Here is a 22,024-nt window from a genome sequence, read left to right as displayed (position 1 = left end):
CCTCTGAGTATAGTGATTTTGCAACATTTAGTCCTAAACTTTTAAATTGACCACGTGTGGTCCTTCGACTTTCAAATTGTTGCCATCTGTGGTCCAAGTTAACCACTCATGGTCCTCCAACTATCAAATTTTAACCACTCATGGTCCTTCCAAGAAGACCAAGACTGGTTAAATTTTGAAAGTTAAAGTACCATGTATGGTTAACTTGGACCACGGATGGTAACAATTAGAAAGTCGAAGGACCACAGGTAGTTGATTTAAAAGTTTAGGACTAAACGAAGGAAAACTAGTGTACTCGGAGGACCCCATATGGAATTAACTCTTCATAACCCGTTTGCTTCAAGCAAACTGGCATGATGTGATTCACTTATAGCTTTCAAGCACATTATATCATGCATCACGTCGTTAAATGATCATAAAACATTGTTGATAGAGTAGCATAACACTAAAAATAGAAGTTTAAGACTTCTTTCATGAGTCATGAATTATTTCTTACTCAAAGGTTAATTGTGACAACCCAAAATTTAATTTTATAAATCCAATTTTAAGAAATTCTAAAATAGTCATTTTCACTACATTAAAAATTTTTGAGATAAATTGGTGTTTGAAAAAATTATTTTGAGTTACATTTTAAATTAATTCAACACCGAAACTTATTTTTTTTAATTCCAAAATCCTAAATTTTCGGGTACTTCATGTATCAAGTTTTAAACTTAGAAACCAATCTGAGTGAGACCGGGAGAAACCTGAACCAAGTGTTTGTTTAGAAATCATCTTTGGAAAAATCTATTTTTGACCTCAAACTATTTAAAATCACCTTTTTAGACTATGGTTCATGAAGCTTGGTGAACCACATCCCTCCAACACCTCTCCCTGATTCATTTTCTTAGCTAGGCAAATTACTATCTTGCCCTCCACCAATCATTGAGTATCATCCTAGGGTTTTGCACCCTATAAAACTCACTTATTCCTTCATTGATTCCCTGATCCCTTTCTTTGCCTCACCAAAATTTGTCTACCAAGTAGAAGGAAGAACAACACAGTAAGTTTCATCTCCATCTCCCTTCAATCCTAGCCTTCCATTTCCCTTCTAGCTTTCATCCATTCTCTGAGGTTCAAGTCTTAAGCTTTGTATGGTTTGTTTGGGGAGTTTAAGTGGTGAAGGAGGTGCTAGCTAAGTTGGGAGGAAAAAGAGATCCAAGCTAGGAGTGCAAGCTTCAAAGGTATAACCCCATGGACTCCCACTTTAGATTTTGGCTCTGTGAAGCCTTATTTCTTGGTAGAAATGAGTAGAAATGCTAGATTTTGATGTGTTTGAGCTAGGAAGTGATCTATTACTTGTTTATGATGTGTTGATAATGTTTTGGATGAGTTGGAGTTGACTGAGATTGAATTGCAGATGAAAGAAGATCATCTGGTGCACAGACAGTGTGCACTAGATGAAGTAATCGTCCTAGCCAACGACCCATCAAGGGGACCGTTGGCTAGAGCTGTGGCCGGCCGGGCATAGGGCACGGCCCTAGAAGAGGGACGTTGCCTAGGCCCGACAATCTAACGGCCTGAGGGGGCGGGCCATGCTGAGCCCCGCCCCTTGGTCCCTGAGTCATCTCTGTGCAGTGGGCGGGCCTTCGTGGCTCAGCTACGTGTCGTTTCAGACCAGGTGTCATGGGCCCTTGTGGCTCGGTACCTCAGGATCGTCTTGACGCACGTTTTGGCTTTGATTTCGTTGAATTTGGATTAGAAATGAGCATGTTATGGTGGATTTTGTGATGAAACTGCTTCACAGTGGTATAATTTGTGTTCACTGCCTTTGAGAATTGTTGTATGATATCTTCCTGAGGCTATTTATGTGATGAATAGAGAAGCATGATCACTTTGTGAATAAGAATTATTAGAAAAACATGATTAAAATGTGTTGTATGTTCAATGGAATTCGAAGTCTACTTTGATGGTAGAAATATATAGAGTTTGATATATTGCAAACCGAGCATGATATTGTGTTCTTGAGAGTTCTACGTGATATATATATATATATATATATATATATATATATATATATATATATATATATATATATATATATATATATATATATATATATATATATATATATATATATATATATATATATGGATTTGGAGCACGTTGTACAGTATTTCTGCATTCCAAGTATATCATGTTTCATAAGTGCATAAATGCCCAACGTGAGCCTAAGTACTATTTTCAAAAACTCATGAGCATGTGGTATATCATTACTTTGTTGCATTGAGAAATTGTTGAGTTGTGGCATGCATAAGTTTGGTGCATGATATATATATATATATATATATATATATATATATATATATATATATATATATATATATATATATATATATATATATATCAGTGAGGTTTTGGAGGACCCAGTTTGGACTATGTCCTCTCGGATGAATTTTATGGACATTACGGTCCCAGTATATGTAACGTGGTGTATTCCCACGTTACGAGGTTGAAAACTGCCCGCCAGGCTTGGAATCCTGGTCAAGGAGTGTGCACGCTGATAGTTCGATACCTGATTCCACAGAGTTTGAGCATAGAACCAAGAGAGTGGTTCGGTGGACGAGCAGAGTATTAGGTCGGCTAGAGCCGTGCCCGGATAGGTTCGTTCACACTACGGTGAAGTTCCTACCTTGTCCATTTATAAAGAAAGTGAGTCATTGCGACTCTAAGAAAAGAAAGAAAGAAAACAAGCAAGAGACCTCCACAGAAAGTATTCTATTTTACAAACGAGTGTATGAGTATACGTATAGTATTGCACGAGATTGCATTTGAGAAGAGTATTGCATGAGATTGCATTTGAGTATAGTATTGCACAAGATTGTATTTGAGTATAGTATTGCATGAGATTTCATAATGAGAGTGATTAACCGAATTTGTATATTGAGCATGATTGCTTAGTTGTATTTTGATGTCTTACATATTCAGTTTGCATGATGAGAACTTGAAAGCATGAAGATAATTTCGTAGTGGTTGTTAGTATGAACTTGATTGATAGCATGAGTTAGTTATGAGAAATATGTGTTGGTATATTTATGTTGTTGAGTTATTTATATTTGAAGCATGCCTGTTGATATTATAGGGTGCAAGCATATAGAAGTCTGTGATGTATCTAAAGTTGTCTAAGTGATGAGATTGCTTGATTGAGTTTGTGAACAAATGTTTTTTCCAAAGTATATACAGTAGTACTTTAGAGGGCTGAGTGTGATTATACTTAGCTTCGTGCTAACGGGTGTTTTCCTACTTGTCTATATGTTGTTTTACAAAACCCCTTTCAGGTGGGCCCATCATTTGAGACATGATTGAGTTAGACTAGCTTAGTAGATCTAGTAGTCTAAACTCGTAGTATTATTATTATGATGTTTATTTTGACGGATTGTAGACTTATGTTTTTTATGTTGCATGATAGACATCGGGGTGTTTCTCCCCCTTATGACTTTAATTAAGTATTGCTATGTTATTTGGATTTAATGAGTTAGTTCCATCCTTAGCCTGTGCAATCACCGTGGAGAGGTGGTTGTGGCGGTGACATTTTCCCACTAGTTTATTATTTAAGTTATTTATACGCTGCTTAGTTTATGTTAATTTTGGTATTAGAACTGTAATTAGGTATAAGAAAAGTGGGGTGTTACATTAATCCCCATATAAAATCTTCCAGATTTTATTAGGAAAAACAGTCCAATGACCAGACATATTAATATCTATAGGGAAGGTTTAGAACCTAGGGAGTATATTCTCACTGATACTAAGTCCTCGATGTTCCTTTCAAGAATCAATGACACACAAAATACTTAATATAATTTTAATATGTACTACTACTGGAGTACAATAAGGTGATTATCCCAATCGAGTATTATAAATTGTCCTAATGCTATTATTATATAATTAGTGCTATGAATTCGCATTATTTTATGCAAAGTTATACTTAGAATTCAAGCTATAACCACTTGTTGATCAAAACAATCTCTCATGAATTGTCGTATAATAAGTGTTTCATTTCCAGTCAAATATTAAATCCACAAGATCATGGTATTAGGACTCTATGTATCTGAGTCTGTTTAGAACTTCTTATCATTGTCACACTATGACTCTCTACTTCTTATCCTTATCACATTGTGACTCTCTATTGTATATATTCACATCATCTGATCTCATTGTAATCAAGTTCAGAAAATATAATACAATCAGTTCTCATCTGGTATCAGTTAGCTAGGGTTTTATGATTCATAAAATCAAGAAGATGCAGCGCTGCGGTGGCAACCTTAATTACCGTGGAGGTCAGCAACGTGGCTTCGATGATCCGTGTCAAATCTGTAAAGGTTTCGGCCACACAGGAGTCAATTGTTTTTGGCGCTATGATGATCGTGTCAAATTTGTAAACGTTTTGGTTACACGGGAGTCAATTGTTTTTTGCGCTATGATGATCTGTTTCAAATTTGTAAACGTTTTGGTCACGCGGGAGCCAATTTTTTTGGCGCTATAATGATCCGTGTCAAATTTGTAAACGTTTCGGTCACACGGGAGTCAACTGTTTTCGGCGATATTCAGGGGCTCCGGGTTCTCAGACTAATTTGGTGTTTCAGAATGGTTCAGTTGCTAAAACCTCGTCAAGTTCTGATACTTGGGTTCCGGACATTGGAGCCACAAATCATACAACTCCAAACATCGCTGCCCTTTCTACATCGGAGAAGTACACTGGTAATGACACTTTACGTGTCGGTGACGGTATGGGTTTATCTATTAGTCATGTTGGCCGTGCCTCTTTTAATACCCCTTCTAGATCATTTACATTGTCTGATATACTTCACGTTCCACGTTTGTCTAATTCTTTATTATCTTTCAGAAGTTTGCATCTGATAATAAAGTCTTTTTTGAGTTTCACCCCTCATTTTTTGTTGTGAAGGATATCAATACCAAGGAAATACATCTTCGGGGCAATAGTTCGGGGGGACTATACACACTTTTATTACCTAGTTCGTCTCCGTCAGCGTTTTTTTTCGCTCGTGCCTCGGCTTCCACTTGGCACAATCGTCTGGGTCATCCTCATAACCGTGTTCTTAGCCATATACTTCATTCTTGTTTGGTTAGTGGGACTCGTGATAATATTCGTTGTCATAATTCTTTATGCAATGCGTGTCAATTAGGCAAATCTGCCCGTTTTCCCCTCCATCGTGTTGCTTCCTCTAGTTCTCAAATCCTAGATCTTATTTACACAGACATTTGGGGTCCTGCGCCCACTTTATCTACTTCTGGCTTCCGTTATTTTGTGATCTTTGTGGATGACTATTCCCGTTATACATGGTTTTTCCCTATGAAATTAAAGTCTGATCTTTATGTCATCTTTGATAAATTTCGTACTCTTGTTGAACGGTCCTTTAATTCCAAAATAAAGGCCATTCAGTCTGATTTAGGTGCTGAGTACAAAAAGTTGCATTCTTCGTTTGTTCAATTAGGAATTCAACATAGACAATCCTTTGCCTATACACATGAACAGAATGGTCGTGTTGAACGAAAACATCGTCACATTGTTGAAACTGGTCTAGCTCTTCTAGCTCATGCCTCTGTTCCTTTGAAATTTTGGGATTTTGCCTTTGAAACTACTGTCTATTTAATTAACAGAATGCCATCTTCTGTATTAAATAACTCCAGTCCTCATCTCCTGTTACATAAATCCCCTCCTTCCTATCTTTTTCTTCGTGTCTTTGGGTGTTTATGCTACCCTCATCTTCGACCAAATATTCGTCATAAGATGTCATACAGGTCTTCTCCATGTGTCTTCCTAGGTTATCCTGAGTCCTTTAGGGGGTACAGATGCATGGACTTACATACTAATAAGATTTACACATGCAGGCATGTCAGATTTGATGAAAAAGTTTTCTCCTTTGCTACTAAAACTTCTTTGCAGGATCTATCTACTCCGTTTTCTGGACCTTGGGCGGAATCTGTTTTCAGTCATAGCACACCTATTCCTGCCGTGTCCAATGATGAGCCGCCAGAACCGCCGCTACCAGCTTCATTCGAACCAGCCGTGGATCCCGAACAGGCTGCCTCGTCGGGTGATCCGGTGGAGCCCGTTGCTCGCCAGTGAGGCCGTCCACGTGGGCGGTCCACCAGGCCCAATGTTCGTACTCACTCTATGGCCACTCACAGCAACACAGATGCTCCTCTTTTTGCTCTAGCAGCTCAGGTGCATCCCACGGAACCCACATGTCACTCTCAAGCTGTCAAATATCCTGAGTGGCGTGAAGCCATAGACCAAGAATTCAATGCTCTCCTGCATAACCACACATGGTCTCTAGTTCCACCCACTGCAGGTATGAATATTATTGGCTGTAAATGGGTGTTTCGTACGAAGAGAAAGGCTGATGGTGCTATTGAAAGGCATAAAGCCAAACTGGTTGCGAAAAGTTTTAATCAGGTTCCAGGCCAGGACTTCTTTGACACATTTAGTCCAGTGGTAAAGCCTACGACTGTAAGACTCCTTCTATCTCTAGCTTTATCATCTGGGTGGTCTATCAAATAGCTAGATGTTCATAATGCTTTTTTGAATGGTAATCTGGCTGAAACAATTTATATGAAGCAACCCCCTGGTTATATTGATGCTAACTTCCCAAATCATGTTTGTTTGTTAAAAAGATCTCTGTATGGGTTAAAACAAGCTCCCAGAACTCGGTTTAATCGACTACATACGTTCTTACTATCAGTTGGTTTTCAAGCATCCAAGACAGATGTCTCTCTGTTCTATTACTCTAAAGACTCTACTTTGGTTTATCTATTGGTGTACGTGGATGACATTCTTGTAATGGGAAGTGATCAAGGTATTATGTCTCAGCTCTTGTCTAAATTGTCTGCTACATTCAAAATCAGAGATCTTGGTGAACCAAATTTCTTTCTGTGTATTGAAACAGTTAAGAGTGACAATGGGATTATTTTATCTCAACAACGGTATATGAATGATATTTTAAAACGGGCTGGAATGTCTGAATGCAAACCCCTTTCTACATCTATCTCTATCTCGAAAACTGTCCCCTTCAATTCAGATCTATATGATGATCCCACACAGTACAGGAGTCTAGCTGGAGCACTGCAATATCTCACTGTCACATGACCTGACCTATCCTTTGCAGTTAATCAGTTATGCCAACATATGCATGCTCCCACCATGTCACACTAGGAGCAGCTCAAACGGGTGCTCAGGTATGTTAAGGGAACAGTTGATCATGGTTTGCGCATACGACGATGCTCATCTAGAGACATTCATGCCTTCTCTGATTCTGATTGGGCTGGTTGTCATGAGGATCGAAATTCCACGAGTGGTTTTGCTGTTTTCTTGGGGAGTAATCTTATATCATGGGTTTGCAAGAAACAGAGAACTGTTGCTAGGTCATCCACTGAGGCTAAATACAAAGCTCTTGCAGATGTTTGTGCTGAAGTTCTATGGATTATGTCATTACTGCGTGAGATACAGATTCCGGGTATTTCCATTCCAAAATTATGGTGTGATAATTTAGGAGCTACATATATGAGCGCCAACCCAATCTTTCATGCGCGCACCAAGCATGTGGAGATTGATTATCATTTTGTTCGTGATCGAGTAGCTTCGGACGATATTCAAGTCAACTTCATCTCCACAAAGGATCAACTTGCTGATATATTCACCAAAGCTCTGCCTGGACCTAGATTTTCTTCCCTAAGGGACAAGCTACAGGTTACTAGTATACACTGTGACTCTCTACTTCTTATCCTTATCACACTGTGACTCTCTATTGTATATTCACATCATCTGATCTCATTGTAATCAAGTTCAGAAAATATAATACAATCAGTTCTCATCCATGGTTGTAAAAGGGTGTCAAGGGAAAGTCAATGGCTTTAATTTGCCGTCTAGGAAAAACCTCCCATTAAGATTTAGGATTAGAGTTTAGCTTAAATAACACAAATGTGATACAAATCTCAACATATATGGCCTATAGCAAATAATTGTTACCCTTAAGAGCGCATCACAATATTATATGTTTCAATCATGCTTTCAAAATTTAAGCATTGATTGGATGAAAAATAATACGTCATGTCTCCTTCTTAAAAAGTAATCATAGTCAAAATTATCACACAGTGATGATTATTATTCTTGCTTTAATCATAGACAGTCTTCAGGCATATATAATTGTTGGAAAAAAAAAATGAAGCTTAAAATGGCATGATAAGTGACTATTTTGTGGTACAATTATTTGTGGGGTTCACTTTTGATTTGGGTCGGGTCAAAGTAGATTCGGATTCGGATTCTTCGTAATGAGACGAAGAGTTTGATATATTGTACGCTCAAAATGGATAATGGGTGAATGTGATATTTATTCTCAAAGTAGACCCATTTGAGTTGGAAAATGAAGGGAAAAAGGTAGCTTTTGTCTCACATTGGTTTGGGAAGTGGATTTGCACCACTATTTATACAAGAGCTTTTCTAAGACTTATTGAATTGTATAGCATAGAGGCTCTCTCTCGCGCGTAAGTGGGTGCAAATCAAATCCCAAAATAAGACTGAAAAGGCTTGATTCAGCCTTGAACTCGTGTACCCGGACACAAATGTCGTCCGAAAATAATTTTGGTATCATTTTCCAACGCAGTCATTGTAACTCGTGCTGAGATGGCTCAGCCTTGGGTGGCCGAAGCCTCCAACACGAGCACGAGAGTTCTGTTGGTTCGGCCACGTGAGCACGAGAGTTCGTGCTGTTGTGGGAGGTCGAACTGAAGCCTCGTGCAACGAGGCCGAAGCTGAAGTAGTTGTCGTGTGCTGATGGTTCGGCCTCCAGCATATGAAACAACAAGAGCCAAAGTAACTATTGTGAGATTAAATACATCCGTTACGGAATTAAGTTTCTATTAATTCCAATTTTAAATTTTGAATTTAATCTCAGTGAGTAGCCTGCTGTTTCAGACTTTCAGGTGTTACAAAAATTGACTTTATGTAAATTTTAAATGCCACATTGAAGGATATTGGACTCCACAACCCCTATATAAACGGTGGGTAGAGCAGAAAATTTTACAACACACAGAAAATCTGTTTTCTCTTCAAAAATTCTGTTTCTACTTTTTTCTTAGCCAATTGTGTTCTTGCTATTGCTCTAGTTCGTTGGGTTCATTGTCTCATATCTTGGACGTTACTTCTTTCTTAGCCAATTGTGTTCTTGCTATTGCTCTAGTTCGTTGGGTTCATTGTCTCATATCTTGGACGTTGATTTAAGCAAAATCAATGGCTCAGATTTAACCGCACAATCGTACTTGGGCGCCCCAACCGCATTTGAACCTAATTCTATGTGTGTGTGTGTTAATTCCGAATAATAAATAATAAATTTTATCAAACACTCCTACGAATAACTAATACAATTCGTAAATACATTATTAGCTCTTCGTCAATTAACAATCGCTAATTCTGGCACTTGAATGCATATAGAGATGTGGCAAATTATGCCCATGGTGAACACGAGTCCAAACGGCGCCGTTTTTACATTAAAAAAAAAAATTGCTAATGTGGTGTTAACGGCGCGCGTTTGGTCAAATTATGAATTTTCTGTTATGAGATTATGAATGTACTGTAAATTCATAATCTCATAACAGAAAATTCATAATCGCATAAAAGAAAAACATTTATTAAATTATGAATTTTCTGTTATGAGATTATGAATTTACTGTAAATTCATAATCTCATAACAGAAAATTCATAATCTCATAACAGTAAATTCATAATCTCATAACAGAAAATTCATAATTTCATAACAGAAAATTCATAATTTATGAATGTTGAAGAAGCTTGCGCTACAGAGGAGCAGCCATGGTTTCGGACGGGAATGTGTAGGCATGGTTCCAAAGTGAATGTGCAGGCATGGATTCATAATTTATGAATGTCCGAAATCATTGCTCACCTCAAATTAAAGTGAAACCGCGAAATGTGAAAATGAAGAAGAAAAGTCACGCGATTAATTAAGGAAAAAAAAGATAACGGTGCACTAACACCGTTGTGACCGTGTTCACTATGGATGGTGAACACGGTTCCATGGCGAAACGATCCATAGAGATGTCAATTGGGCTAGGACACTGAATTTTGGGCTAGCCTTGTAGGATTGTTGGGCTTATTGGTGGGCTAAATGATTTTGTTTTATTTATTTATTTATTTTGGATTGAGTTAGCCCTAATCCTAAATTGCAGGCTATCGAGTGTATCCGGTGTACTAAATCAATGAACTAAAATTAAAAAATGTGAGTAGGTATTCTCATTCATTTAAGTGAGATGAGTTTTGATAAAAAAAAATTATTTATTTCATCCAAAATAAGTTAAATTTAATAATTAATTTCAATTCAACTCATCTTTTTAAATTTCAATTCAAAAAAGATAATCAAGCATTAACAATTAATTTAGGGCTGGAGATTCAGAACTTTAAGAGAAAGATATTTAAAACTGTAAGATGGCCATTGAATTATCTGTCATTCGTAAGTTTCAATCGTTATGCGTTGGACCCGTGTCCAGCATGCTTGCTGGACACGGCATGCTGGACACGGGTAACAGTGCCGTTAGGCACTGTTAACTCTTTTTTTTTTTTTTTTTTTTTTTTTTAATTTCAGACCGCTTCGTTATAGGAGTATATATTCATTATTTTATTACTATATTATTAATAACTGTACATTCATAACTCCATAACTGTACGTTCATAACTCTATAACTGTACATTCATAACTCCATAACTGTACATTCATAACTCCATAATTGTACATTCATAATTTTCGAAGCTCTATGTTCACAATTTTAGAGCTCTATGTTCATAATTTTATCACTATATGTTCATAATTGTAAGTTCATAATGTTAGAGCTCTTTGTTCATAATTCGATCAATAATTGTACATTCATAATTCCATAACTGTAGATTCATAATCTCATAACTGTAGATTCATAACTCCATAACTGTAGATTCATAACTCCATAACTGTACATTCATAATCTTCGGAGCTCTATATTCACAATTTTAAAGCTCCACGGTCATAATTTTATCACTATATATGTTCATAATTGTAAGTTCATAATGTTAGAGCTCTGTGTTCATAATTTCATAATTGCATAACTGTACATTCATAACGGCATAACTGTACATTCATAATCCAAAAAAAAATAACGCCGTTAACGGCAAAACACGCGCGAATTTTTTTTTTATAACTAAATGACGCGTTTTTTTTGAAAAACGACGTCGTTTTGGGCCCGTGTCCACAATTCACTGTGGACACGAGTCCAGGGCATAATTTGCCCGTAAGTTTCGTAATTGCTCTTAATCTCATGATCTTCAAAAAGTAATTCTCAATTTTTATTTCACGTTCTATTATTAATTTATCAATATTATAACTTTCTATATATTCTACTGATTATTAAATCGATAGTATAAATCAATGAATCACACTATGTATATACTAATTCGACTTTAATTATTTAAAAACTTTCCAAATTACTTGACTTTGATCTACAAAAATTGTCATTAAATTTGTCCACATACTTAACAATGCCACGTAAGTATAACTAATATTATACTATGCAAATGTTCTATAAAATAATACATGAACAAAATTAATTCTCGATTTAATTCATAATGCTTAAAATAATGCAACATTGAAAAAACAATATTAGATTAAGATTGAAACCGAATTAATACCACGACGGCACGCACATCCCACCATTACACATAACCCGACGGTTTGGCCCGAGAGCCTGTCGGGATAGCCCGACTCAACCCAATAGTTCTGTAGGACTAATCCAATTAATTTAATTTGTTATCGGGTTAATTTGTTTTTGTCATAACTCTGTAATTTTTGGGCTTATTGGACTAGTCCGTTGATCTAGGACTAAGATTAAGGATTGTTATATCGTGGACCGTGGTGCACATGCACCGTGGTCTTAAAGAAACGGCGCCCCGTTAGTGTTAATGGAGCGTGCATATTTTGTATGTTAATTATCAACTGACATTACAGTGTATCTAAATTGACACTACAGTATATCTAAATTGACACTGCCTCACGTATTATTTTTATATTATCAAATGAAATTGCAGTTATATCAAAATGATACTGTAGTTGTGGTGAAATGAAACTGCAGTGTATATAAAATGAAACTGAATAACATTTCACATATTTAAGTGTATATTGTACAATATAATGAAACTGTAATTATATCAAAATGATCATGTAGTTGTGTTTTAATAAAAGTATAGTGTATATAAAATAAAATTAAATAACATTTTCACATATTTGAGTTTATAAATATCGAATGAAACTACAGTTATATCGAAATGAAACTGTAATTGTGTTGAACCGAAACTGCAGTGTATAAAAAGTGAAACTGAATAACAGAATTACTTTTTGCGGAAGGGTGCGGAACGACGGGAAACGGATGTCGTTTCTTTTTATTAAACAAAACGACGTCGTTTTGATGCGCGGTGCATAATCGATTATGCACTGCGGTGCACGATATAATTTGCCTAAGATTGACCTCCCTAAATGCATATAACATTTTTGCTTCCTAATAAAACATGTGGAAAATTCCCAAGCATTCGCTTTCTGGTCCCTTGCTAGTTGCTACAATGCTACCATCCCATGCTAGCTAGGAACACGTTTTAGGCCAAAGTGTACGCATAGTCAACTTGTGTTAGCTAGCCTCAATGGATACTTCTTTGCAGTGGGACTCTTCCATGGTGAATTAGCGGTTCAAAAACATTGCCAAAACTCCAGAATTTCAGTTTGTCAGTATCCCCAAATCCATGGAACAGCTGGGCATTTTAGCATTTCACTTTCATTTTCTTTTTCTCCTTTTCTCTCTACCCCTTTCGTCGTGTCCTCGCTCCATTCCGTTTATTGTACAGTCCCACAAGCAATCTCCATCCAAAGTTGTACATTTTAATTTGTACTTTTTAAACTAATAATTTCATAACATATATAGTATTTAGAGTTGATGAATTTTATTGTGAATTGATCAAATGAAGTTGTATCGATAAATATAATTGTGAGTTACATTTAACAGTTTGTTTCTAATATGTAAGTTGAAGTTGATTTCTTATATGTAGTTTATGATAGGATGGACTCAATTTTTCATTTTTTTTTTTTTTTATCTCACTCATACACATTGTTTCATTTTTGTTTGAAATTTTGATCATTAGAAAGAAATGTAATTTTATACTTTTATCTTTGATGATATGTAATTAACTTGTAGGAAAAATATTGAAAATATGATTATATTATTTGTAAAGGAATTTTGCTATAGTAAGGTTATAAGTTATAACCCTAGAGTTCAAGATCCCTTTCCTTTAATGCTAGGCGGGTTCTTGATGGTTGGTATGCTCTCGGCAGGCTTCTAGTCGACAATTAAAGTGCACGTCTATTATTGTTATTTTGAGTACAATTGAGGGACTAAAAGTGGACATGTCGATAACTCAAGTACTAAATTTATACTTAGAATATAACTTGGAAACAAAATATACACTCTTTTTTTATTTTTATTTTTTATTTTTTTACTTTTAAAATAAAACGTATTACTATTCATTATTCAACAAAGATTTTGTTTTTAAATACAGTAGTAGCTTTGGGGTGATTTGACAAATTATTGTATGGACCATGGTCTACACAGTGCTATGTGGATCATATAACAAAAAGTATATTTTTAATATACTAAAAGTACATTATTTGTGTACTAAATATATATTATACAAAATAATGTACTTTCAATACTCAAATAATGTACTTTTCTTGAATAGAATATATATTTTTTTAAGACAGAATATACATTTTTTTATATACTAAAAGTATATTATTTGTGTATTAAATATACATTATTTGATAGTATGATCCACATAGCTGTGTAGACCATTGATTGGGTGATTTCTTCCCAATTGTAGGTTGTGGCCCAAATTCATTGTTTTTTTTTTTTGTTTTTTTTTTTTTTTTTTTTTGAGACTTTAGTGATGCCATCAAAATAAGTATTAAAAAAAATATTTAAAATCTCAAAAAAAATTTAAAACTTTGATATAAAATTGTTTTATAGTATTTTTTTTTTTGAAAGCCAACCAAAGAATGATTGTTTTAATGAATCAAAGCTGCAATATAGTCAGGGGGGATATAATCCCAGTACATAGGTTGATCCTGAACAAAAGCTAACGTAGCTAACGCATGCGCATGCGAATTAATCTGCCTAGAAACATAATTTAACGAGACATAATTAAACGAAGAAATTAACCTCCTGGTCCACTATGACCCCAACATAGGACATTATATTGGTTGATCTCTGTCGTATAGCATTCCTCAGTTGTATACAGTCTGTGAGAAGGGTGACCGTTGTTTTATTTCTCTCCAGAAGCCAGGATAGAGCCTCCTTACATGCCAAAGCCTCCGCCATATACGACAACAAACAACTCGGGAGCCTTCCATTTTTTACCGCCAAAAAGGACCCTTCGGGAGTCAACAACACTATGCCGTATGTAGCCTCCCCCGTGCCCTCCCGGTAGCCAGCGTCTATAAAGCATCTTGGCATGGCGTCCACGGCCTCCACCGTAGCAGCCGAAACCGCAGCTGGGCAGCGGCGTGTGATCTGCCGGAATGACTGCAACGCCGCCGTGGCCTGTCTCCATGTAGCCGTAGGGTGAGGAAGTGCGGCATCCCATACTGCCGAGTTTCTGCATCTCCATAGACGGTAAAGCAGCGCCACTACGGCTCCACCTTGATCCTCTGTTAACATTGTAAGCACAACTGTTAGCCACTCAGGGAAAGAGTTGACAACAATATTTGTTACAGGCAGTCCTGAAATATTCCAAACATATCTAGAATAATCACAAGTAATCAATGCATGCATCATATCTTCATGAGCCACCCCACACATTTGGCATGTGGGATTCACTTCTACCCTATTTATAATCACATTATTAGTTGTAGGAAGAACATCACAAATTGCTCTCCATAAAAAAGTCTTCCATTTTTGAGGTACCTTCACCCCCCACATTGTAGTCCATTTTTCAAACTTCCCTGGTGTGTGGTCATAAATCCCCATAATGTTCCTGTAGGAATTCTTAACTGTATAAACTCCATTTGGATCACTAGGCCAATACCATGAGTCCTCATATCCCGGACTTACAGGAATCCTTAGCATCATTTCCACATCTTCCTCATTAAATAAATCTGTTAGAATATGTAGATCCCAGGTAGTAGTCTGCTCATCTATCAATCCTGCTACCTTGGCATGCCTGAGCTCTTCTGGCATGTTTGTTTGTATAAGGGGGCTAGGATCATCAAGCAACCATGGGTGTCCCCAGATTAATGTCGTTCTACCGTCCCCAATTCTCCTCCGTATCCGTGCCACTACCATAACATGAGCTGCCATAATACTCCTCCAAGAATAGCTTGGGCATCCTCCTATTTTAGCATCAATAAAGGAGGTACTCGGATAGTACCGAGCCTTATAGACCTTTGCAACAAGGGAATCGGGGCTTGTGAGTAGCCGCCATGCTTGTTTTCCTAGCATAGCCACATTAAAACTCCTGAGATCCTTAAACCCCATTCCCCCAAATTTCTTAGGGATACTCAGCTTATCCCAAGCTTTCCAGTGTATTCCCCTGTCTACACCAGTACCCCACCAATACTTGTTCATTGTCCTTTGAATTGATAAACACACTGTGTCTAGGATTAAGAAAACACTCATCGAAAAGGTAGGCATTGATTGTGCCACACTTTTCAATAAAATTTCCTTCCCCGCCTGTGATAGGAACTTCTTGTTCCATGAACCAATCCTCTGCTTTATTTTATCCTCAATCTATGAGAACACTGCTCTTTTATTCCTTCCTATAAAAGATGACAGACCCAGATATTTCCCAAAATTGGGTGTCTGGTCTACTTGTAAGCATGTAGCCACCACTTCTCTGTCCTCCACACTGGTATTCCTACTAAAACAGATACTGGACTTGTGATAGTTCACCTTTTGTCCTAACAACTCCTCATATCGCCCCAGACACTGCTTAATTATTTCTGCCTCCTGACCATTTGCTTTAAAGAACAACAGGCTATCATCCGCAAAAAATAAGTGTGGTATCTGTGTGGCTCCTCGTGCCACTCTGCAGCCATGTATAGATCCAGCCATCTGAGCTCTCTGTAATAGCATAGACAGTCCTTCAGCACAAATGATAAACAAATACGGAGACAAAGGATCTCCTTGCCTCAGCCCCCTGGTCGGCATTATTCCACCACTAGCAACACCGTTAATCAGAATGTTATACTGAATAGTAGTGACACACTGCATCAGTAAATTAATCCACCGATCATCGAAACCCATTACCTCCAACATCCTTCTCAAAAACTGCCATTCCATCCTATCATACGCCTTTGCCATATCCAATTTCAAAGCTCACCCAGCCTACCCGACCACACTATTTTCTATTCAAATAGTGCCCCACCTTCGCAGCTATAAGAATATTATCTGTAATAAGCCTTTCAGGAATAAAAGCACTCTGAGCCTCTGAGATGAGGTCCCCCATAAGTGGTTTCATCCTATTGGCTATTACCTTCGCCATAATCTTGTATAACACATTACTCATGTTATTGGTCTCATGTCGGCTACTGTCTCAGGCACATTCCTCTTCGGGATTAAAATCACATTACTGTCATTCAATCCCTCAGGGAGTGAACCTGAATTCAAGCAATTTACAATGAACTCCGACACATCCCTACCAACAATGTCCCAAAACTCTTGGTAGAACCCAGGGTTCATAGCATCCGGTCCTGGCGCTTTGTCAGGAAACATTGCAAACAAAGCACACTTGACCTCCTCAATCTCAAAAGGACGAAGTAAGGTACTATTTTGTTCATTAGTCACACGGAAAATAAAATCATCAAACATGGGATCCTCACACTCAGAATTTGAAGATGTAAAAATAGCTGCATAATAATCCAAGACAACCTTCTTCATATTTTCCCCATCTACCCAGATACCCACATCATTTTTCAATCTAGGAATATAGTTTTTCCTTCTACGGGCAGAGGCATACCTGTGATAAAATTTTGTATTGCAATCTGCACCACGGAGCCAGTGCTGCTTAGCCCGCTGCCTCCAAAACACATCTTCATGTACCTCCAACTGGCCCAGTCTTTCCTCGAGATGGCGAAATTCAGCCACAGCAACCGAATCCTGCCTATGGCGCAGCGCATCCTGCTCCCTCCTCAACTGCTTTATGCGGTCACCAAATTTATACCAGTGTTCCCCACCCCACCGCATGAGGCTTCCTCCACAATGTTGCTGACAAATCAACAACCCCCTATCCCTTCCATCCTGCTAGGCAGTCTCCACTACATTCCTACAACCCTCATCATGAACCCATGCCATCTCAAAGCGAAACCGTTTCGGTCCCCCCTGTCTGCGCACCATAGCAATGTTGGTGTCTAGGAAGAGAGCCGAGTTGTCAGATTTCCGAGTTAGAATATTTTCAACCCATGTTTCACCATGCAAATCAGTCCATTGCGTTGTCACTAACACCTTATCCAGCCTCTCCTCCAACCACCTCTCAGTTCCCTTCCCCTTCTCCCATGTAAACTGGTGCCCTCTCATTTGCAATTAGAAGAGGCCACAGCTGTGTACTGTGTCCCCAAAACCCCTGAGAAGACTAACCGGGTGTGGGTTCCCCCCTCTTTTCTCATGCTGATACAACAAATCATTAAAGTCCCCCACTACCACCCAGGGCAGTGTAGACTTGTCCTTTAAACCACTCAACAGCTGCTAGGCCTCCCTACGCTTATGTCTTTACAGGAACCCATAAAAACACGTCATACGCCATACCTTCTCCCTTATAGCTACCTCCACATCCAACAGCTTAACAGTATTATTCTTCCTCCACAATAATGCCAAGCCACCCCCTCTCTCTTCATTATCTACATAAAACAGACCCTCAAATCCAATCTTAACACGTAATCTCTCTGCATGTATTCGTTCTACTTTAGTTTCCATCAAGTAGACGAAATCGGGCTTCTTACGGGACACCATGTCCACCACTTCTCGAACTGTCTGTGGATTGCCCAAGCCACGACAGTTCCAACTTATCGTACTCATTGTGATGGGCGGGCCTGACCACCAAGACCCGCCGTAAATCCGTTTTTTGACAGCTCTGCCATGATCACATCCCCCGCATCCATTCTCAAACCACCACCATCCACCCCATCCCCCCTCCTCCTTTTAGAAGCCGCAACCACCACCCCTTCACCTGCCCTCACCTCCCCAAGCCGTACGTCCCCCACACCCCCTACACCCGCACTCCTCCCCTTCTCTTCCCATCTTGCCACACCCTTCCCCTTCCCCTCAAGTGCTATCAACCATGGCTCCCCCACCTGTCTCGTTCCCCGTCTACCTCCCCCCGCCTTCAGGTCCGCCGTGTACGGGAACTTGTCCGCGGTTAATCCGGATTTCCTCGCGAGCTTACAAAATTTATAGGCATGCCCCAACAAACTACAATAAAAGCAAAAGTTATGTAATCGTTCATACCGAAAATTCACCCAACAGCTTGTCTTATCCCGTTTAATAAGTTTCATCCTTCACTTTAGTGGCTTGTCTACCGGAATTGAGACCCGGACCCGGTGAAACGTCTTCCACGGTGCCCTTGGGTAGCGGTCATCCACCTTAACAAACGAACCATTAAAATTGGCAGCTTGTTCAAGTACCGCCCCCGAAGTATAACCCAACGGTAAATCATAGAGTTGCACCCACATATCCACTGACTTCAACTCAACGGCTGCCGGCCGGACATCCGCCTCCACCTGTCTACAAACAAGGGTGTTATTATCAAACGACCATGGTCCTTCATCGAGAACTCTCTGCATATCGGTCTCATCATAGAAAATAAACATAAACAATCTCGATTGAATCTCCGTAGCCTGCATGCCCCACACCGGCTGCCAAATTGAGGCCATAACCTGCCTCATATATTCCAGCTTCACTACCTTGGATGTCAAGAAACGGCCGACACACACCCACCGCCTCTCCTCCTCCTCCGCGAGCACTCCAACATCCTCCCCCACCGGTTTAAAACCCACATCCACCTCCTCCTCCAAAGCTATATCAGCCCACCGCTGGGTGAGCCGTTTAACCACCTCGTCTGTCCGTTCGAGCACCGGCAGTTCGTCATCCTCTGCCCGTTCGTTCGTTGCCATGATCTTCGTTATCGCAAGTAGTTCGTTCGCCTTGGTTCGTGTCGAACAGTGGAGACCACCGTAAAGAATGTCGGAAAGTACCTGTGACACCCCGTGTTACGGCCCCTAAAACCATTTAATTAATTAATCAATAGCCCAAGAGAAAGAATAAATCATAATGATTAATTAGGGAAAAAGGCCCACCATAGTCCATGGGCCTTCATATATAAACCCAACCCCTAAACCCAATCCTTAGTTCCAAAAGGAATAGAATTAGCGAGCCTATAATATTAGTTCCTAATTAGGACTCCTAAATATATAAATAGGGGACTTAGGAGGCACCTAGAACTTCCCACAAAAATAACGCCCCACCACCCCAAAAGAGCTCCAAGAATCCCCTTAGGAGAAATCAAGAAAGCAAGGAAGCTTAAAGAAAGATCCTTCATAGCCAAGGAATTAATTAAGGCTAAGAGGTAACCCATGTCTCAACAAAACCTATTTTTATAGTTATGATTCCCCCTTAGGATTTCCCCCATATTATTGTGTTTGGCGAGTTATGATAATTATTGTTGATGTTTGATGTGATGATCCCATGAAGGATCTTGATAATCTTGATATCGGTAGATTCTTGATAATAATGATGTTCTTGATGATTATGCGGAGTTCTTGATGTTTATATGTCGTTCTTGATAATTGTTTGGCGTTCTTGATGCTTATGTGTTATTTGTACCGAATCTTGTAATTAGAAGACGAATCGTATTCTTGTTGTTATAAAAGTGATTAGAACCCTAGGTTGTATCGTATGATATTATTCTTGGTGTATCGGGTGGGGAAATCGCATGTTTGGGTGTTGATTATGTTTAGAAAAGCATGATAGGTTGTGACGTACGTTTCTCGTATTTGATCCGTTAATTGTCTACGTGTTAATCGTTAAATTGCGTTGCAAAGTGTCTAAGCATGGTTTCGGGTTCCACAACGGTTCCCGGGGCGCAATTGATGAAAAAGAGTCAGTGGGGGGTAGGGGACCCGCCACCTACCCGGTGCCGAGAATCACCGCCTGGCAGCGGGTGGCCGGCGGGCGGGCAGCTGCCCGCCGGCGACCCACTGCCCGGAACAGTAAAACCGGCGGGCAGCCGGCGGGTGGCCCCTCACCCACCGGCTACCCGCTGGAAATTCCCCCAACTTGGGATCCCGGCTTCCCCGTTTGATGTTCCCCGTTCCCCGTGGTGTCCCAACGGACTCTGTTTATCGTGCCTATGTCTAGTGTGATATTTCAGGTACCGTTCGTAGGTTTATGAGTCTATTATATTGCATGCTAGTTGAATTGGTATCCCGTTGACCTAGGTGGAAGAAGTATGAACCCCTTAGGACTATCCTTAGTAAGTGATGGATCACGCATAGGTTTTGTTATACGTTTTCTCCCCCTTCCTAATGTGTAATGTGGGTTGCATGTGCTTGCTATGTGTTATGTGTGTGTTACCCCAATTCGGTTGCGATCGGATTGGTTATCCTGAGCTGCGGTTCAGAAGCTGGCTGCGGTCAGATTGATATTCTTGGGCTGCGGTCCACCGTTTGGTTGCGATCAAACGTTTCTATACGAGCTGCGGTTCGTCCTTTTTCCTGGCTGCGGTCAGATGACATTCTCTTGGGCTGCGGTCCACTGTTTGGTTGCGATCAAACACTATGATGAGCTGCGGTTCATCGGTCGGTTGCGATCGACCCCTCCGTGTTGCGATACGGGGCAGGGTGCTGCGGGGCCGTGTCAGAGCTATATGCGCTGACCCTCATATATGGGCATGCGATTGGTCCTGTGGCGCCAACAAAGTGTGTTATGTGTTGTGACATGGACGAGTTGTGATTACGAATGTCTTGGGGATGGGACTATGGGATTTATATTGGGGATTGTTCATGTTGGGTTATGATCATTGTTATGCCTTGCCTTATCTGCCTTATCTGTGTGAACTGCATATGCTCGTTATAACTGTGCTTGTGTCTGGCCGTATCTGTCGAGTCATTCCCGGTTTTAAAGCTAGAGTTCGTAGGATATAACTTCATGCTCAAAATGGTTTTCGTATATCTATATATATCGCTATATGTATTGTATTTCAACGCGTTGGAGTGGGTTACCAGCATCTCTCGCTGAACAGATATATTTGGCTTTCAGGCACAGAGGACTAGAGCACTGGAGTGCGCTAGAACTGGAGCGTAGAAGTAGAGTAGTTTCCCTTTCGGCCTGCGTGCCATATTATGCATTATGTTTCAGTGGATATTAGTTAGACAGCCTGTGCACCTGGGTTCTCTAGCCCAGGTGTGGCATAGCACCCCCCGTACACTTATGATATACTTTGGAATGTAATGAGATATTACCTTTAGTATATAAGCTTAAAAAGTCTTGAAAATCTGGGGTGTTACAGTACCCAGAAACCCTAGCCAAACCCTAGGAAATAACCGGAGCTCTAGAGAGATATTTTTTCGTTTTATAGTAATTGATTCAACAAATTAATTTAAAACGTTTTGACATTTTTGACAAATGATATATGCAAGTATAATTTTTAACCAAAGGGATTATAATTAAAATGAATACGAAACTATTGAATTCTCAAAAGGAATAAAATATATTTAACTAAAATACATAGTAATTTTGATATTTTTTTGTTTTGTGTTTTCTCCTTTATTTAATTTTGAAAAAATTGTCAAATAAGTTATCAAATTTTATGAAAAAGTCCAATTACACATTTAAACTAGAAAAAGTTTAATCAACTACAAAAAAACATAAAAATACCAACAGATTTATTAACGAAATAAAT

At 39.0% G+C, this 22,024-nt stretch overlaps 1 protein-coding gene across 1 annotated transcript; it reads right to left on the bottom strand.

Moving 5' to 3' along the window:
- Positions 1-18,140: 18,140 nt before the first annotated feature.
- LOC109168694 lies at positions 18,141-19,238 on the bottom strand. The gene is made up of 2 exons (XM_019317679.1): positions 18,628-19,238; positions 18,141-18,537 (listed from the first exon to the last, which is right to left on the bottom strand). The coding sequence occupies exons 1-2, from the start codon at positions 19,236-19,238 to the stop codon at positions 18,141-18,143; spliced, it is 1,008 nt and encodes a 335-aa protein (XP_019173224.1).
- Positions 19,239-22,024: the final 2,786 nt, after the last annotated feature.

The sequence above is a fragment of the Ipomoea nil genome, unplaced genomic scaffold (assembly GCF_001879475.1).
Source record: "Ipomoea nil cultivar Tokyo-kokei standard unplaced genomic scaffold, Asagao_1.1 scaffold3213, whole genome shotgun sequence".
In the NCBI taxonomy this organism is placed as follows: domain Eukaryota; kingdom Viridiplantae; phylum Streptophyta; class Magnoliopsida; order Solanales; family Convolvulaceae; genus Ipomoea; species Ipomoea nil.
The sequence above is the reverse complement of the archived record's forward strand: the minus strand, read 5'-3'. Positions and strand labels throughout refer to the sequence as shown.

Coding starts and splice junctions, on each gene's coding strand:
- LOC109168694 (XM_019317679.1), bottom strand. CDS start 19,238: ATGGCAACGAACGAACGGGCAGAGGATGACGAACTGCCGGTGCTCGAA. Junction 18,538..18,627: donor CCGGTAGACAAGCCACTAAA/GTGAAGGATGAA, acceptor CTTTTATTGTAG/TTTGTTGGGGCATGCCTATA.